Source organism: Balaenoptera acutorostrata, chromosome 6, assembly GCF_949987535.1.
Source record: "Balaenoptera acutorostrata chromosome 6, mBalAcu1.1, whole genome shotgun sequence".
NCBI classification, from domain to species: domain Eukaryota; kingdom Metazoa; phylum Chordata; class Mammalia; order Artiodactyla; family Balaenopteridae; genus Balaenoptera; species Balaenoptera acutorostrata.
Genome location: NC_080069.1, coordinates 67,683,552 through 67,703,122, shown reverse-complemented (window position 1 = coordinate 67,703,122; position 19,571 = coordinate 67,683,552). Strand labels below are relative to the sequence as shown.

General features: G+C 37.0%; 1 protein-coding gene across 8 annotated transcripts in view; it reads left to right on the top strand.

The window, feature by feature from the left end:
- KDM4C (lysine demethylase 4C) overlaps positions 1–19,571 on the top strand; it is a 409,893-nt gene that overhangs the window by 261,461 nt on the left and 128,861 nt on the right. For 7 of the 8 annotated variants that reach the window (XM_057548130.1, XM_007189029.3, XM_007189030.3 and 4 more), the window contains 2 exons: positions 6,882–6,937; positions 9,144–9,252. In XM_057548130.1, coding sequence (XP_057404113.1) covers positions 6,882–6,937; positions 9,144–9,252 — 165 coding nt within the window. Of the gene's footprint in view, positions 1–6,881; positions 6,938–9,143; positions 9,253–10,453; positions 10,804–19,571 lie in introns of those variants that run through there. The other variant, XM_007189032.3, reaches the window with a different exon arrangement.

Sequence of the window (19,571 nt, the reverse complement as noted above, 5' to 3'; positions counted from 1 at the left end):
CTTATTTTACACCTTATATCTGAGCTCAATGTGCATCTAATTCTACTGTCTTTTTTTTTTTCTGCTTATGTAACCATATTTTCTTGGATGTTTTTTGAGTTTTTATTGTGAGCTTATATTCCTTCGAACTTAATATTTGGGAATTTCTTAAGGTCTTTGTTATAGGTGGTTGCTGAAAATTACAGTTTTCATTTTTATATTATCAAAATCCACCTTCCAATAATATCATCCTACTTCATGAACAGTGTAAGAACCTTACAACAATATAATTTGATTAACTTCCCTTCTGTTTGTGGTCTTATCTTACATTTTACTTCTGCATAGACTCCACTCCGTAGTATCGTTATTTTTGTGTGAAACAATCAAGTTTTTAAATGAAACCTGTATAGTCTCTCTGTCTCTCTCTCTTGCTCTCTTTGTTTGTATGTGTGTGTTTTGAAGATACTGAAGCTTTATTTTATATTTACCCGTTTTAGGTGTTCTTCATTCTTTCCTGCCACTTCATGGTTCAGGCTGGTGTCATTTTCCTTCATTCTGAAGATTTTTTTGTAGTGGTTGTTATAGTGTATATTCATTCTCATAAATTTTTGTCTCTATGAGATTATTTTTATCTTCATTTTCAAAGGTTATTTTCCTTGGAAATAGAATTTCAGGTTGCCAGCTTTTTTCTTTCAGTATTTTATGGATATTTTTCCATTGCCATTTTCCTCCAATGTTTCTGGTTGGATTTTAGGTGGAATTTATATGGTTGTTTACTAAATGTGTCTTTTTTCTCTGCTTTTAAGATATGTTCTTCATATTTGGTTTTCAGAGTTTTGACTGTTAAGTATTTAGATATGTTTCCTTTGTAGTCATCTGCTTGTGGTTTGCTGGGCATCTTGGATCTATGGGTTGATGTCTTCTATCAACTTTGGAAAGTTCTCTGCCTTTATCTCTTCAAATATTTCTTATCATCCATTCTTTCTTCCCTGTTCTTCTTGGACTCCAATTATACATAAATTGGATTGGTTGTTATTTTCCCTTAGATCTCTGTTAATTCTTATAACTACTTTTTTCCTTATATTTCCTATTCATGTCTTTAAATTAATTGAGCTTTTACTCTGCCAATTTCCAGTCTGCTTTGAAATCTGTCTATTGAATTCAACATTTCTAATGTCATATTTTTTCATTTCTACCATTTTAATTTGTGTTTAAATTAATTTCTATGACTTTGCTGAAATTTTCCTATTTCTTCACATATGTTGTCTGTTCTTTTCATTAGATCCTTTAGCAATTCAAACATACTAATTTTAAACTCTTCATCTGATAATTCCAATATCTTGTCTATCTTGTGTCTGATTTTATCGATTATTTCCTTTCTTGATCATAAGTCATATCTTCTTGCTTTTTAGTGTACCTTGTACTTTTTTTTTTGATTGTTTGGTGGACATTTTGTCTGTAGCAAATGAAGTTAATATTATTATTTCCAAAAAGAGTGTGCCCCTTTGTATGTCAGATTTCTGGAGTAGAAGCGAAGTGAACCTGATTGCACCTGAGTGGGGTCTGGGCTTTTTTGCAGCTTTTGTTTGATTCAGTCTACTCTGATGTCAGGTGTTTTGAGGGTGGGATTAGGACTTCTGCCTTTAGCAGTGTCTGTTTCTGAGACTATGGAGACTCTAGCATTTGTCTGGTTTCCATAGCTGGATTGGCAGCTTTTAAAACTAGGAAAGATTTCTCTTTGCTTTAGAGCCCAGCTACCTGGATTTTGGGTTCCTGGAGAGTTTTCTTTTCTCTCTACTTCTTTGTCTTGCTTTTCGTACCTCAAGAGAATTATAATGACAGATCCATATTTTATTCCCTGCTAAATTACTATACTCAGCTCATCCATTGACAATGTTATAGTGGTCTGGAACCACAATTAACCTTTCACATATTTAACTACTGTTCTTCTTGTATTGATTGTGTGTTTATGAGTTGCTTTATATTTATAAACTCATTTAGGGAAGTAGTAGTTTTTTCCTCTTTTATAGGTAAGATATCTGAGGGGTAGGGGGTAGGTAAGTAACTGACCAAAGGTCATATCACTAGTAAATGGCAGAACTGTGATTTGAACCTTGGCCATCTGCACTTTGTTAAGCACCCGGATATGGCTGGCTCCCTAGTTTTACTGTTCTTCCTCTCATTTAAATTGGATTCATTTAGCCTGAGGTTTGATTGCACAGACCAACTAAAACACTGCTTTTGCCTGAAATGGTATCATTTTTGAAGGATGAAGTGGAGATAAATTTAATATCATACCAATGAGAAGTTTTATTATTAGCTAGGTTAATGAAACAAATGGGAACACAGATTGTTATGTAATATATGCTGCTTGGTAACAATTTTTTATGATATGAGTTCTTTTGAGGGGATTAGTTTAAAAAATGAATTCTTAGTTACTTATAGAAATGAGGAAATGGGGACTTGGTTATGCCCTTTGTCATTATTTTCTTCATAGTATGGTTAAATACACACAGGTCTTCACCCCTTCTCAGTTGTGAGCTTCCCAGGGCAGGTACAGTTTCCTGTTTATTTTGTCTCTCTACCTTGTGCCTTGCCTTGTACATGGGGCAGAAGATGCTGGAGAAAAAAGCATGGACATGTGGTCAGGAAGGGCTGAGCTTGAACCCAGTTACTCCTTTTGCTAGTTTGTTAGGGATTGGAAAACTACAACCTGTGGGTCTAAGCCGGCTCACTGCCTATTTTTGTAAATAGCATTGTTATTGGGATACAGCCACATCCATTTGTTTACATATTGTCCTACAATGGCAGAGTTGATTAGTTGCAGTAACTCTGTAGTTGTGCAAAGCCTAAGTTAGTGAATATTTGACCATTTACAGAAGAAGTTTGATTACCCCTGGATTGGATGATTTTATCAAGTAACTCAATCTCTTGCATCTTAGTTTCCTCATCTATGAAGTGTGATATTAGTTACCTAATAAGCTCATGTTAAGGAAGGGAGGTGAAGTACATGATGTTTCTGGCATGGTATCTGGAATGAATTAGGCCTTTAATATAGTCTCTGTTCTTCTGATGGAAGAATTTTTATTACTGATAACCAATTCAATGATTTAATGCCCTGAAGGACACTATCACTTCCTACTTTCTCATTCAATTCTTTCACTGAATTTGAAGATGATCAGTACTTAGTACAATTAGTATATTTGGTAGGTGCCAGCCTTTCTGTATATCACATTGTATACAACCTTTCTGTATATCAATCTGTGTATCTGTACAGATTCTTAAGAAAACTTGGGCTACTTTTCAGGTAAGGGTTAATCTATTAAATTTTTTTGTTTTCTGACGATAAAGTACTACTTAGACAAAGGAAAGAAAGGTTAAAAATTGTCCTATCTGATATTGTCTTCTACTGAGCTATGAACATAGGCATTTAGTTCAAATTAATTTACAAATGAATGACTTGACAGGTTGACATCTTTGTGTTTCTATCAGACCAGCTAGTTTCACCCATATGAGTGATGGTGAGTCAAAAAAACTGATGTAACTGGACATGACTTTTTTCTTTCCTAGTTATTTTTCCCAAATTAAGGGAATCAAATAGAAACTATGATATCATATAATATCATGTAAATCAAAATTACTTGGCCATGAATATTTTTGTACTTTACTAAGAAATATGATTTCTCACTCAAGTAAATCATGGCAAAAATAACTATGTCAAATCACTGTTTCTTTTTTCTTTTTTTTTTGCAGAATTTTAAAGTTTTATTTCTTTGTAAAATACTTACCAAGAGTTTAAACAGTGCTTGCATTCTTCTCATTGTATAACTTATTATTATTTTTTAAATAGATCTTTATTGGAGTATAACTGCTTCACAATACTGTGTTAGTTTCTGTTGCACAGCAGAGCGAATCAGCCATATGCATACACATGTCCCCATATCCCCTCCCTCCTGAGCCTCCCTCCCATCCTCCCTACCCCACCCCTCTAGGTCATCACAAAGCACCGAGCCGAGCCCATCTCCGTGTGCTATGCTGCTGCTTCCCACCAGCCAACTATTTTACATTTGGTAGTGTATATATGTCCATGCCACTCTCACTTCGCCTGTTTCTTAACTCCATGTTAAGTCACTGGAGCCTGAAGCTTTCTTTCCTTAGTACACCACCAATATGTGAAAATGGTCTTGGCAATTTTGTGATGCTTTGGTGGTTTTCAAGATTTTCGCTCTGCCCTGTTTTGCCATATTTTCTCATTTATTTAACAAATTCATATGGAGGGTGCACTCTCTATTGGCTGTTGTGATAGAGAAAGAGTCACCTAACATATTCTCCCAGCACTCATTGAGCTAACAGTTTAGTGAAGACAGCAGAGGGATTCAACAAATAGTAAACAAGAGTAACGAGAGGGAAGTAACTGAGCAGGGGATAAGGAGAGCCCTCTTTGAGAAATCAACATTTAGGTTGAAATGTCATGGATGTGTTCAGTTTAATGAAGAACAGAGCAGCGTGTGTCTGGTGTGTTTGGGGTCAGAGGGAAACTCATGGAAGGTGGGACTGACAGAATTCAATTGATTGGACCTAGATTGAGAGGAAAATTATGTCTTAAAGCCTGAGCTAGACTGGATGGTTGATGCCACTGCTGGGAAACTGGCTTGGGAAGAAGACATGAGCTCAGTGTTGCACGTGTATTTGAGATGCCAGTGGAGCTATCAGTGAGACATCTCAGGAGACATGTTTGAGTCAGAGGCCTTTTGGGAATCAGGGGAGTAGATCAAATGCCTAGCAAACAGGTGTGGAGAGAAGAGTGAATAGGCCCTGCTACAGAAATGACAGTGTTTAAGGAGCATGAAAGAGATGCCTGTAAAGGAAGCTGAGTATCAACTAGAGATGGAGAAGGACAATGAGGAGAGTGTCGGGTCATAGAAACCACAGGGAGAAACTGTTACAGGCACAGTCGCCAATGTTGAATGCTGCGAAGAGGTCAGGCGAACCAAGGACTTGAAATATCCATTAGATTTGGTGACTTGGAGGTCGCTTGTGACCCTAGAAAGAACAAGTTTCATGTTGTGGCAGGCGGGAGTCTTCTCAACTCCACTTAACATCTTGAGTCTACAGATTCCACTTCAGAGGCTGTTTCCTTCTGTTATATTTGGCTCTGCAGCACGTGTACCTGTTCATGATCCTAATCAGGTGCATGGAAGCAGCTTCCATGCTGCTTTGCTATGTTTAATTCTGCTCACTCGTCCCTTTAGGCGTCTTCTCACCACTAGTTTCATTAATCAGACGTCTAATTCTCTCAGTGTCTGCGCTCCTCACCGTCCACAGCTCTCCTTTCCTGCATTCCCACTTCTGTATTAACATCTCTTTATGCTAGTTTCAGTGAAAACATTTGACCTCCTGTTTTGTTTTCATTTTCATCCTCTCTCTGTAGAAAGTGTGTTAAATTACTGAAAAAAATAAAATCAGTAACATTTTATGAAATTGTTATTGAATAATTTGGATATTATTGAATAATGTGAATGATTGGATTTCTCATTTTCAGTACTTGGATTGTGAAATTTTCCTTTCATTGTGTGTTTCATCAAAACCAGTCCTTTCAAAGGCCACTGGAATATGGCTTTGCAATAGAGAATGTTCTCCATCAAATCATCTTCTTGAGCTGGGTTTATAATGGATTCAAATGGATATACACAGGGCAGCTTTTGCTACTCTGAACCTTTAATAATCACCAGGGAAATTTCAAATAGGTGTGCAGAGACTTTCCAGACAAGTAAAACCATTGAACATTTCTAGTCTCTTTGCCTTTTTTGCTGCCTATCAAGAGTTCTACAGATATGTTAATCCTCCTCAGTGGTTTTGATGGTGTTCTCAGAAAAAGAAAAGCTGTGAAGTATGACACCCCATTATTAATAGCAGATAAGTTAGAGGGATTCCCTGTAAAGCTGAGCAAAGCTGTCAAAATCAGTTAAGGGAGATCACCTTAAAGAACAGATAAAGAAATTTTATATAGACAGCTTGGAGGAAAAAAAAACACCACAAAATAACCTGTAACTATTGAAAAAAACCCCCAGACTATTAGTGCAGTAAATTGGGAGGACAAGCTTGAGGTTGAAAATAAAAAATTTACTTAGGTATTTAATTAAAAATTCTAGGTCAACAAAAGGCATTGCATTACTTTCTGGCCCTGTTTTCTCGTGGACTTTTTCATAAAATTGTAATGAGAAATGGTAAAGTCTATGTTTGTAGTAAAGGGAGTCATCTTGGAATGAAAAGTCTGTGCCAATCTAAGACACATAGAAGTGCCAAAAATATAAACTTACGTGGGGAAGATAAAGGAAAACATTTTATGGCACTGTTTTCTGGGACCGGAAAGCCTGGGTTTATCAGAGCAATTTTTCCAACACTATTTGCCCATAGAAAGACCCAAGAGATAGTTTTGTGAAGAGTGTCTTTTAAAAAGAGCTTCCTTCTTATCCACATATCAGAATGAAGCCTGCCAATAACGTTTTTTAGCCATCCTGTATACAGGAGTGGATTCCCAGAACTCAAGGGAACCGAGTTGTATGTGTATTTCTCTGTTCTAGAATTTTGGTAACTATCTCCCCACCTACCAGTTTCTCTGTGTCACAGCTTTCCCCCAGCGATGGCAATTGAACATGATACTAGGATAATGATGGTTTCCCCTAGGAGATACATACACTGAGAACAGTTTTGGGTGTCCCCTCACTTTCCTACCTCTCTTTTCCTCTCTCTTCTTGAACTGTTTAGAGATAGTCCTTCATGAAGTTCCTGATAACTTTAATTTTAAAATAAAAAATTAGCATTTATGGGGATATTTAGATAAACAGTACTGACTTTTATTACATGGCTCTAATAATTGTGTGGTGTTTTTTCTGCCCTAGGAGTGCTGTCTCTGCAATTTGAGAGGGGGTGCTCTTAAGGAAACTAAGAACAATAAGTAAGTAGTACATGAATTGTGTTGAATTTCATCGTTTCCTTCTCTCTCTTGAGTGTTGAACCTCTGGGTGACAGTGTGCTCTGCCTCTCATTGTTGTACACGTTGTTCCACAGCTTTTGCTGTTTAGGTCTGAGGTGGGGCTTCTGTGCATGTCTCCAGAAACCATTACTGACAGCATGTTCACCTCTGCTGGGCAAAGGTGTTCTAAGTCAGCTTCTGTTCTGTGTCTTTGACATCATGAGGAATAACCCCTCTTTCACTAACAGAGTTTGAAGAGAGCCCATATCCTCTAGGTGCCTTTGGAATCCTTGTGTTTAACATGATGAATGCTTTCATTGTAATAAAAACAGAATATGCCTGAAAACAGTGAAATCTGTTATCTTCAGGCAAATAAAATCAATTATAATCATACTATTAGAATAAAACCATTTACTTTTAACACCAGCAAATTAACAAGAAAGTGTGTATTCTAAAATAGAAACACAGGGAGAAAAGATTGATTTTGCAATTTAAAGGGGACAGTTGGAGAATATGAAGAGAGTCATAAGTGAACATAAAAGAAAGTCTTGTTTCTATGGCAGTTGTTGAATTATATTTTTGTGTGAATTTTATTTTTATGACCCGATTTAAATATTTAAAATGGGGCCAAAGCAAATTATAGGTTCCTATGGAAATAGAAACATGTAGAAATGGTTTAGGTATAGGTTGTATTATGGTACTTGAGAGCCAGATCCAGCCCCAAGATATGTTTTATTTGACTGACACCATTTTATGAATTTAATTCAAAATTTAAAAGTTGAGAGATTTTATATAAAAATCCAGATGTTCATCTTTACTTAATAAATGATTGTGTATCTCTATATGACAATAACAAGCTAGGATGAGAACCTGGCCTAAATGGGGCAGGCGCTCCTCGGGTTACCATGATTTACCAGTATGTGTGTATTTGGTTACATCTTGCCTGGCCCCATGGGCACTGGAGTTGGTACCCTTGGAATAATGTCATGTCCTGTCATGTAATGATGGAGTTGGCATAATTATGTGCATATGCATGTTTCTGATTGTTTATAAGGAAGAGTGAAGGCACTTATTCCTACATTGATAAAGTTTAGTCTAAGAAGCTGTATATTTGCTTAATTTTGGATGTTCATCTCTCACAGTCTTAGTTAATGTCATTGGCACGATGCTGAAAACCATTGACTAGTTCTAGGATGTTACACGGGTTATGCAGACTGCGAGATGACTTAGGCAGTTCCTGTAAAGACAGAGGTGACAAGAACTTCTCTTCCTTCCTTTGGGCAGGACACAAAGAAGTAGTGTTTGCTATAGAAGTATAGTATTTATTTAGATATGAAAGAATGCCCTGATGGGGTTGACACTCACCCTCTGTCCGTGTGGTCTTTAAAGGCAGGATGGAGTCTTATATTTAGAGTGAAATAATATGCTTTGACTTAAAAATAGGTTGACAAATTCGATAATTCTTTCAAAATCTCTTTAAACCTCAAGAGTCTCTATATTTATTTGAGGCATAAGATTTTTGAGAGACTTAATAGTGTTAATGAGGACGTTGTCATTTTTCTGGAGTAATTCAGAATTTGAAAGGAGATAGTCTAGGTTTTTAGTAGGAAACAAGGGAACAAGCTAAATTTCATTTCTCCTTATCTTTTGGTTCCTTTGATTATAGTAGGATTGCAATAAGAAACAATTTAATTAAAGACTTAATCGGTATTAATTCTGTTAGAAAACTTTTGCTATTTGTTCTAGTTTGCTTCATGATATTCGTATTATGTAAAAAAGATTATGTGGTATACCCGGTTTATACCTTTTATTAATTGAACTAATCTTTTGCCACATACTAATTATAATTAGCTTAAGTACATTAAACACCTCTATATTTCAGTATCAAATGAAATAGCAGACCTACATTTCAGTATTTTGCAGGTCACGTGTAGAAAAATATAATGATAGTGTTCTTTGGTTTTCACCTAGTTCTTCATGTCACAGTTGTGGGCAGGTGTGGTACTGAATCTATCCAGGTATCATTCCAGTAGGTTTAAAATTCAAAGAATCTGTGATGGATATAGGTTTTGGGCTTTCTTTCTCATCTGTGTGTTTCCCATCCGAGAGAATTGCCATCCTCTGGTTGAAGTATGGGATACACAAGTTTAGGGAACGGTTGTTTACATTTATGTCTCCTTTCCTGTAGGTGGGCCCATGTCATGTGCGCCGTTGCAGTCCCAGAAGTCCGATTCACTAATGTTCCAGAAAGGACACAGATAGATGTAGGCAGAATACCTTTACAGAGGTTAAAATTGGTGAGTGGCAAAGCTTTTTTTTTTTTTTCCCTCATAAATTAGTGTTAATTTCAAGTTCTGAATATTTCTATTTATCCACACACTCCAAGGTAATTTTTTTCTTAGCTTCATTGTTTCATTCTACCTTTTTTTCCCCTTTAGCCTAAATTTACTTATCTGTACGTACTCTTTTCCTGTTATATTTTAAGTATGCCTATAACTTTCTTCAGCTTCTGTTTTCAGTGAGGCAAAGGAATACTGCATTTCCTGGATTAATGTGAATTTTCAAGCTATAGGCTATCCGGTGAAGTTTGTTAGAACTGACCCGAGCTATCCAACTATGTCTGTTTGAATTGCTTAGTTTTTCTCTCTCTTGCCTCTTTTTGGTTGGCCTTGACTTGGCAAAACGCATCTAACCTATTTCGTCATCTCTTCACCAAGAAGAGACTTGCAGAGAAATGCAAAAACTTTAATTATTCCCAAGGGATTTTCCTGCTAATAGAGACAAGTCATTTAATTTGCCAAACTCTCTGGCTGGTTATTTTCCATTGTTTCTCTTTGTTAAGAGTATTTTTCTCATTGAAAAGTTAGGCCTTTAACATCCTCAAGATTGAGGTAACCTTGGAGTTCTGTTAAATTGTGAGCCAACAGATCATTAGCTTAGGCCCTTATATTTCATAGTTAATGAGAATTTTCCCTAAAGTTAAATTGCCTGACCTTAAAATACTGAAGCCTGTCTTACAAGTGGACTTAATACCCTACAGTTTCTTCAGCCCTTGTTACGTCTAACTTGGGGTCTTTCCACTATTTCAGAGGCTGAGCTGTAACTCTCTACCCGAGTGTTACTTGCTTTGTTATTAGTCATCTTTCCCCCACTGGGGAGCTGGGTGCTTTGTCTCTGGACTTCTGTCTCACAGGAACTTAGAATCTATTCTGCTGTCTTTCAGTGAACACTTATGTTCCACTATAGCTCCATCAGGAATTTCACATCGCTAGAAAATATGTGGCCCTTTATGGGCCTGATGATTGCTCTTGGCAGATATGAGTGGTGGGATCAAGGATGCTTGGGGTGTGGTAATGGAAGTTTTGTGAATGAGATGGAAATGATTGGGCCATTTCAATGGCCCTTTAAAGCTCATAGTGACTATCAGAAGAGAGTAAGGTTGTTCAGCTCATGGACTTCCGTAGGAAAAAGTTTGAAATCTTATATCTTGTTCACCAGTTTAAAAAAGAAAACAAACACTGACACGAGAGAGAGGCAGAAGTCATCTTCGGTGACTCTTCAGACTGCTGTTTCTACTTGCTTTCAAGAAATCTCATGTTTAGCCTTTATTTTGCCCTTTCTTTCGTTTTACTGTGCTGTTACTTTGTTTATAAGTGCATTCTGAGTGCAAAAACCGTAACACCCAAAAGGGTGAAAAGTTGTGTAAAAATTGGTGCAGAAAGAAGAAAAAAGAATGAATACAATAAACCTTATATCACATTACATTTTATGCACAAACTGCTTTTCAACTATTGCTGTTTACTTATATAAACTTGTTTTCATTATTCAATTGATACATATTCTATCTGTGAATATTGTTTGGGCCTTTATGAGTGGAACAAAATGCATTAGTTTTTTCCATTAAAACTAATAAAGATATTTTTCATTGGGGAAAAAAAAAACACCAAAAAGAAACAAAAACATTTGCCAGAATTAGGACTGTAGGGCAGGTTATAAAGAAAAATGTTGAGTTCATGACATGCTACAACATTTAATGCTTAGTGTGACAAATACTAACAAATGTCTTATTTTAATATTTTTCTGATTTACAAGTAATATATATTTGCAAAAATTCAAACACTACATTTAACAACCACCTTTGGTTCTCTCTTCTGAAAGATGATTTCTGTTTTCAGTTTAATGCCCCTTGGAATAGTGGTCATTGCTCTTGATGCTTCCCTTTAAGGACCTACGTGCTTGGCTTCTCTTGTCCACAAATGCTTCCTTAGTGATCTGCCGTCACTCACACCAGTCTCAAAGGGGTTTTAAGGGAACAGCAGGGAGGGGCAGCATGGATCATTTCCGTGCCAGTCAGCAAATTGTATTTGCTGTATTTCAGAAATCTGAAATCTGATGGTTGCATCCGAAAGTGGTAAAAGGTTGCCACCTTGATTGTGTATGTTACATATTCTTTATAGAAGGTTTTCCGTCCTTAAACAATTGGCACCTTTAAAAGAATATGTCTTGACTGAATTTCAGATCACCTAAACTCTATTTCAAATGACAATGGAGAGCTCCTAATTGACATACAGGTATTCATGACACATATTTGAATGAAAACAGCAGGCTGTAGATCAGATTTTTTTCTGTTTTTAATATAATTTTATACGCATGGCGAGTTTTTTGGAATGATGTTTATCAGAATGCTCAAAGTGGTTATCTTAAGTGGGAAAATACAAGGGGAAACTTCATTTTGGGAGGGGAAAAAAAATCACTCAAAAATACTGTGATAGTTTGAAAGGGGACAATGGCCAGAAAGAAGCGTGGGTGACTTTTTCACCAGAAATCCTCAAGAAAGCACCATGACTCTGTTACATCTCCTGTAGTATGGCATCTGTGCCCCAGCCTTGCTCACTGTCTCTTGGTGATTGGACTCAGGCTGTCTCTGAATAACAGAATTTATAAGTGATCACTTGTGTGTGGGGTGGGTGGAATGCACCTTTCCAGGAAATAGGATGCTCTGCCCTGAACATATAATCAAGTGTTCCTAACATCAGCATTCTTTTGAAGTTTAATTAAGCTAATAAGTGCACATCCAGCTAGAAGTCAGAGCAGTAGTTTTGTGGTATTTCATCCAGGCCAACCTAAGTCTAGATGGATTATTTTACTATGTCTATTTAGTGGATGTATGTGTGTCTCCTAGTGTCAGTTTCAGTCTTTTTTCTGGAGCTGTAGCCAACTCTTTTCTAGATGCTAGATTGTTCACCCACCTTCTTATTTACACAGATATGGGGGGGCGGGGAATATAAGATTTAGATGTCAGTATCAATGTATTTCACCAAACAGTTATTACCTTACCTCGCCAAATACTTAGTGTACATTTTTGAGTAAGACATTGTTTCTGTCTTCTAGCATCTTATAGTCTAGACTGGGCTTTCTCAACTTTGGCCCTCTTGACCTTTTAGACAAGTTGTTTGTTGTGGGTGACTGTCATGTGTATCATAGATTCCACCAGCATCCCTGACCAAACAGGCAATACCAAAAGGTATAAATTTCTAGTTATAAGATAAGCACTAGGGCTGTAATGACAACATCATGAATATAGCTGAGACTGCTATGGGATATGTAGGAAAGTTCCCAAGAGAGTAAATCCTATGAGTTCTCATCAGAAGGGTAACTTTTTTTCCTTTTTTCTTTTTTTATTTCTTTTTGTTGTATCTATATGAGAAGATGGATGTTAGCTGGACATACAGTGGTAATCATTTCACAGTATGTGTAAATCAAACCATCATGCTCTATGCCTTAAACTTATACAGTGATGCATGTCAATTATTTCTCAATAAAACTGGAAAAAAGTAGCCAATGCCAGATATCCCTTGGGGGGTAAAATCACCCCCATTTGAGAACCCACTGGTCTACAGGGAAGACATAAACATAAGGAGAAAATTTTCATTTTTGTCATTTTCAGAAAGATAATATCTTGGTTGAAAGAAGTAAGTTGGAGACTGAGAGAATGGAAGTTCTTAATTGCTTTTAAAAACATTCCTAGGGATTTTTTTTGGTAAATTGTTTGAATTTCTTATTTGTGAATAAAGCAATGAAATTTGGCAACCTATGTGTATATTTGCTACTGTACAATTATTAATTTTATAAGCTGATTTAGTATTTTAACATTACCTGTTTTTATAGAAATTGAACAACCTTGATTAATAATCTAGTATAAAGATTTACAGTTCTGTAATGTGTGTGTATGTGTACATATGTGGTAGTTACTGAGTAAATATTCATGAAATGAATAAAAGGCAGCAAGTTGTTACTTATTATTTGTGCTTCTGGCTTAAAATTATTGTGGCTGGAGGGTTTGATCAGACAATACCAAATGACTTGTTTTTTTAAGGCAAAACCCTTTAAAGGTCACAGTGGTAAATTCATGCACATCTCTGTGCGTGCTGCTTTAAAGCAAGGCATTGGTTACCTTATCTGCGTCACGGGGGACATATAATTAGGCCATAGCGCCGAGCAGTAATTTGGAGAGCCTCTGAACACCCCTGCAGCCCTTGCCCTGTTGTCTGAGAGTTCTGATCTTGGAACCTCTGGTCAGTTGGGGATTGAAAACTGGAGTGACCTGACGGAAGCAGTAGCAAGGGAAATCTGAGCCTCTCTCCAGTGCCCACCAGGTGGTGCTGCTGTACCAGTTTCTCATCCAGTTGCCCTTAAATCACCTCCTTTAGCAAGTGCCTAATCGGAGCCTGGCCCCAATGGTAGAGGGTGCATGTGTGTGAGATGTGATGCATACTGGGTTGCTCTAGCCCAAGGGATGACAGCAGAGCAGAAAGCGCTGCTTGCTGCTGTGCATTCAAAGTGCTGAATTCCAGAGGGCAGTTTTTTTTAGTTCAGGTTTTGATTTAGCCGTATAAAAAAGAGCTGCTTTCCCTTGGGGCAAGTTAGTGTTTTTCTGTATAAGTAATAAGCAACACTAGTAAAAGCTAGTAACTGCAAGAGTCTTAAAGGACAGCTTATGGCAAACATGAGTTTAAAATGTCTTCTGAAGTATGAAAGCTGTATATAAAAAATGCTTATTATTATTAGCGGTCTTTCTAGAATATGGAATACTGGAGTTTATGCAGAGGTATTTGAATATTTTGGTAATATTGTTGTTAGCCTTTTATTTATTCATAGGTTCAACTTGCAGCTTTTGAAATACTCCTCTGTGCAATTATTTGTGTAGGAAGATGTTTGTAGAGGATGTAAGAAAGGATTTGTTTGCTTTAGCAGATTTTTCCTCCTATAATGACCATTGAAAAAAAGAGACAGCAAATGGAAAACAACTCTTTCAGTGCTCTTCAATGTTGATCCTAAAATAGTGTGTGCTTTGTGAAGAACCTTTATCTCATCCAGCCACCTTGTTTGCTATTATCATAGGTGTGGCCTCTACTCATCAGATAATTAAATGGACATCAATGATGCCACTGGAGTTATTTTCAAGACATTGTATTTTATTTTATTTATGTGGCTGTTAATTTAAAATACTTTAATAAAATTCATTATTTTTAAGCTAAACAAAATACTGCAAAAATATATTTGGCTACAGTGGTATTTATCCAATTAGTTTGTTCTTTTCTTTCTTTAACAATATTTTGCTTTTGTGTAGAATAATTATCTCAGGGGTTAATAAAGTAATTTCTGCTGCATCTTAAAAATGCTAGAGGTTGCTATCTAAAAGCACCAGGTAGACTTCCCTGGTGGCGCAGTGGTTAAGAATCCGCCTGCCAATGCAGGGGACATGGGTTCGAGCCCTGGTCCGGGAAGATCCCACATGCCGCGGAGCACCTAAGCCCGCGAGCTACTACAACTGAGCCCGCGTGCCACAACTACAGAATCCTGCACGCCTAGAGCCCCTGCTCCGCAACAAGAGAAGCCACCACAATGAGAAGCCCGTGCACCGCAATGAAGAGTAGACCCCGCTCGCCGCAACTAGAGAAAGCCCGCGCACAGCAGTGAAGACCCAACACAGCCAAAAAATAAATTAATTAATTAAAAAAAAAATAAAAGCACCAGGTTATTAAGCAGAACCATCCTTTAACAGGAAGGAAATGGCTGAAAGTTACCTGAATAGGCTTTGTATCCAAAGCCATGTTCAAAAGGGAGAACCATTTTCTCTGTCAGTTTAAGCATTCTTCTGATTATTAATGCAGGTTCTAGATTACCTAGTATTTTTCTTATCTACTCATTTAGAATGAATTTCTTTGCTTCTGAATAACTTTTCAGTTTGGGAAAAATTATACTTGTGGCGAGTCCTGTCATCCCCAACCCCTTCCCCATGTCCTCTGGTACCTTTTCCGCTCATCCAGAGAACATCAGAGCTTTGGCACCTGGTAAGAAAAAGAATGAGGAGGGGGCTTCCCTGGTGGCGCAGTGGTTAAGAATCCACCTGCTAATGCAGGGGACACGGGTTCGAGCCCTGGTCCGGGAAGATCCCACATAAAAAAAAAAAAAAATTAAAAAAAAAGAATGAGGAGGATGCCGGGGACATCTCCTACTCCCCACTTGAGTGGTGTGCTCAGGGATAGCCAGTCTTGGGGCTTGTTTGAAATCACAGATGATTGGTATGCCTGAGGACAAAAAGAAAAAATTGCCTCCATGTGGTATAGATTTTAAAATGTACTCAATCATTTCCTTTTCTTATTTCTTTCTGTCTTGTTTTCTCTACTAATTGATTGGTTGGTCATGGTCATAATTGAATCTCTGGAAGAGAAGAAAAATTGTGCAAAAATGATAACAGCAAAAAAGGAAGTAGAGAGATATAAAACACACATGAAATTAGAATGTCTTTTAAAAAAATTTTTGTAATAGAAAAAAAGACGGCAAAAACTTTCAGGAAGAATTAAAACAGGAATTTTGAGAGGACAATGCTTTTATAATATGATCACACAGAAGACAGCAGTATTGTCAGGAAGCAGATCACCAGTCTTTAGATCTGATTATAAAATTTAAGAGAAGAACATTAAAAAAAAAAAAAAAACCTCCAGAAAAAGGAGTAAATCAGCATGAAATTCTGGTATTTGTTAGATATTTAGCTGTGAATGTCTATTACATACATTCATCACTTCTTGAAGATTAAATTAATTAAATATCTATGGAATTTATAGAAATGAAACAACAAGGCAAGTTTGTGGATTATAAGAAATCTTGGAAAATTGCAGCAGACCCAAAATGCAACCATTAGTTTAAACAGTCTTCCCTTTTGGAGAGAAAGTTCTCAAATAGAAGTGTTGTGAGAATATTTACATATTAAACTGTACATATCAAAGCAAATGACGTCTATCTTGCTTGCTGTCAGTGCATAAAGAACTTGGTGGTGTTCGTTGACCACACACCTTCCTCACAGTGGCATGGAGGGTACCTCTGATTTCTGTGTCTGCAGACATTCCTAGGATTTTACATTTGAAATCCTATTTCTGCAACAAAATAGAGGGAGAAATGATTTTTGGAATAGCCGAAGTTGCCCCCAGGCATTTGATGACCTCCGATTTGTATTTGACAAGTGAACCAAGCACAGGCACAAGTGTTCTCCGAGCGAAGAACATTATTTTGAAAAGGAATTTACACTGCAATGATGACTGAGCTACAAGCCTTTCAGTACCTGGCTGAGGCCAACTATTCTGCTTAGAAGCCTCTATACACTTTAAAATTTGTGCCTGAAGGCAAATAATAGTGATCTTGAAAGCCAAAGATTATAGTTTTGAAAGGTACATCAATTCTGAGAATAGAGTGATTTCACTGTGGTATTCCATCTGAAGAGCTGAATCAAGGGGAAGAAAATACATTCAGCCTTCCTATTTCTTAAAGGAAGGCACTTGATCCCTTGCTAACTGGCTTATGTTATCAGATGCATTGAATGCTAAAAATAGAATTACTGAGAGATAGAGATGGGGTCTGCCTCTCATGCTGTAAGATCACTCTGAGTCCTATTTAGTTGAAGATACAGCAACGTTGGAGAGCAGCTTCGCTTTCTTTCTAGAGGAAATCATGGTCGTATTTGACAGAGCCTCTGTTACTGCAGTTTGGGAGATGCAAAGACATACTGATTATCCTTCATCACTTTAAAAGAAAAAAAAGTAGCGTTGTAAAGGCAATCGGAAGTCATTATGTTCCACATTAGCTCATGTACTGATTTATTCACGTCTTCAGTTATTTTTAAAGACAAAGAGGAATTCTAAGAAAATAATAAACATTGACAATGATGAGCAAGTTTATTGGTTAAATGCAGTTGAGGGAAAATTTGCTTGTAATAGTGAACTACTGAAGGGGGAATAAGTGACACCACAAATGACAGAATCGTGGTGTGGTGTGTAGGGTCCTATTATTTCATATGCTCAGTATAAAATTTATTATATCATTAAGAACATTCTTCAGGATTTCAACATACACATGTCCCCAACTTTGTAAGATTTTTAAATGAGTGTGGTGTTAAAAAAAAAGTACATTAGTAGCTGTATAGTACTTTACTGTCAGAATGATTTGCTACAGGGACTAGATCCTATTGCAAGCTGTCAAATTTGTATATTGCTGTAATACCAAACCATAAAATCTTTTGAGTAAAATGGAAAATGTCAGATGGGCATGACTACAAATAATATACTTTCTGAAGGCTGTAGATGTCTATAGGAGAAAATGTGTAAATGCATGAAATATTATCTTGTTACTATGGATTTTTCTTTATCTGACGAAAGAAAACTGTGAGGCGAAAGGAAATTGATTGGAGCCTTTAAATTTTTTAGTTTTGAACTCATTTTTCCTGAGGACTAATTTTAAAAACATTATTAAATAGATAAGTAGAACTTCAGATAATTCATGATTAAAGAGTATAGTGCGAGAGTCATCTCGTTTTTTAGCTTACATTGCTGAATGGTCCATTTTTGTCTGATCTTGTCTGTGTGAGTAGTGATTACTGATGGATCTTTTAATTGAGTGAGTTGGGGTCGGGGTTCCAGAGGTGGGGTCACCCCTTTCATTCCAACATCGACTGAGTCAATACCAACAAATGCTTGCCAAACCGAGACAGCTGCTAGATGGCTCTAAACAATCCGTAGGGTTTTGCTTGGTCAACAGTGATTGACAGCAGAGAGGTTATAGTTTTTGAAAGGTACAGTCATTATTGTAAGACAGCGGGTCCATAATTATTTATTTTTCTAATATTTTAGTATAAATTATTTATTCCCTTGGAAGCGGCTTTTAAAAATCAACAAAAAGGTTATATATAAAGTGACAATCTTTTCATACTTGTAATTAATTTAATGTAAGTCAGTGTGGTATATTTTAGGCATGTTCCCACAATTTAGTGATGTCATTTTCTAAGATGAGCTCATAGATACAGGTACCAGCCCAGTTTGCATTTATTGATTTAAATATCAAGGGTTCTGTGCATTCATCTGTATTGCCCTTTGGGTCATGAATTCTAAGCCTCTGCTACATTGAGATCGAGTGTGCAGGCTCTGGACTAAGACTGTTGGAGTCCTGCGTCCACCACTTAAGCAACCTTGGCCATGCAGCTTAACCTTTCAGAACCTCATCTGCAAACCAGGGTGGTTGTGAGGATGACATGATGCAATGATGCAATGCATCCTCGGCGAATGACGCAACCCCTTGCTGCATAAATCTCTGTAAACTGCCTTTTGGCCAATTAGGATTGGAGTGGATAAATATTTATAAGGAGGGAGTAGGTTCTTTGTGCTATCTCATTTGTTCATCCATTTGCTCAGTAAGTATTTCCTTAGGACTTGCTGTGTGGTTAGGTGATAGATGTATGTCATTTCTGCTTTTATAGATATTACAGAATAATGGAAGTTATTGAAAATTAGATAAGCAGCTACAAAGCAGCATGAAAAGTTCTACTGTAGTAAAAATCCAGAATGCAGTGGAGGATCTTACTCAGTTTGGGGTTTGAGGGCAGTAAAGGGGTGTAGAAAAGCTTCCTGGAAGAAGCAGTGCCTAATAACGCCTCATCTGAGACCTGAAGGATGAGAAGAGGGCGCTGGAGGAGCGGTCAGGACCAGGAACAGGATGCTCGGCTTCCTGGAAGTGGGAGGGAACCGTAAGGTCTAGGAAATGAAATTTCAGCAGAGCTGGAGCATGAGGTATGAGGAGGGAGAGATGAGTCTTGAGAAGGGGAAGCCTCAGATGATGTAGCACCATGCTGTCTAGTACGGTAGCCTCTGGCCACTGACGGCTACTGAGCACTTGGGATGTGGTTAGTGTTACTGAAGAGCTGAACTTCGGATTTTATTTAATTTCAGTAAGCTAAGTTAAAAACCGGAAGCAGCATAAACACATGAAGTACAACTGTAGTTTTGGTAGGTCCACATTTTACATTTCAAACACCCTTGAAAATTGAGCGTCCAAATTGAGATACATTGTAAGTATAAATACACAGCAGATTTCACAGACTTACTATGAAAAAAAAAAGAATGTGAACTATCTCATTAATAACTTTTATATTGGTTACATGTCAAAATGATAATGTTTTGGATTTGTTAAGACGTATTGATGTATTATTAAAATCAATTTCACATGTCTTTTTTATTGCAATTACGTATACTTAACATAAAATGTATCATTTTAGTTATTTTTAGATGTG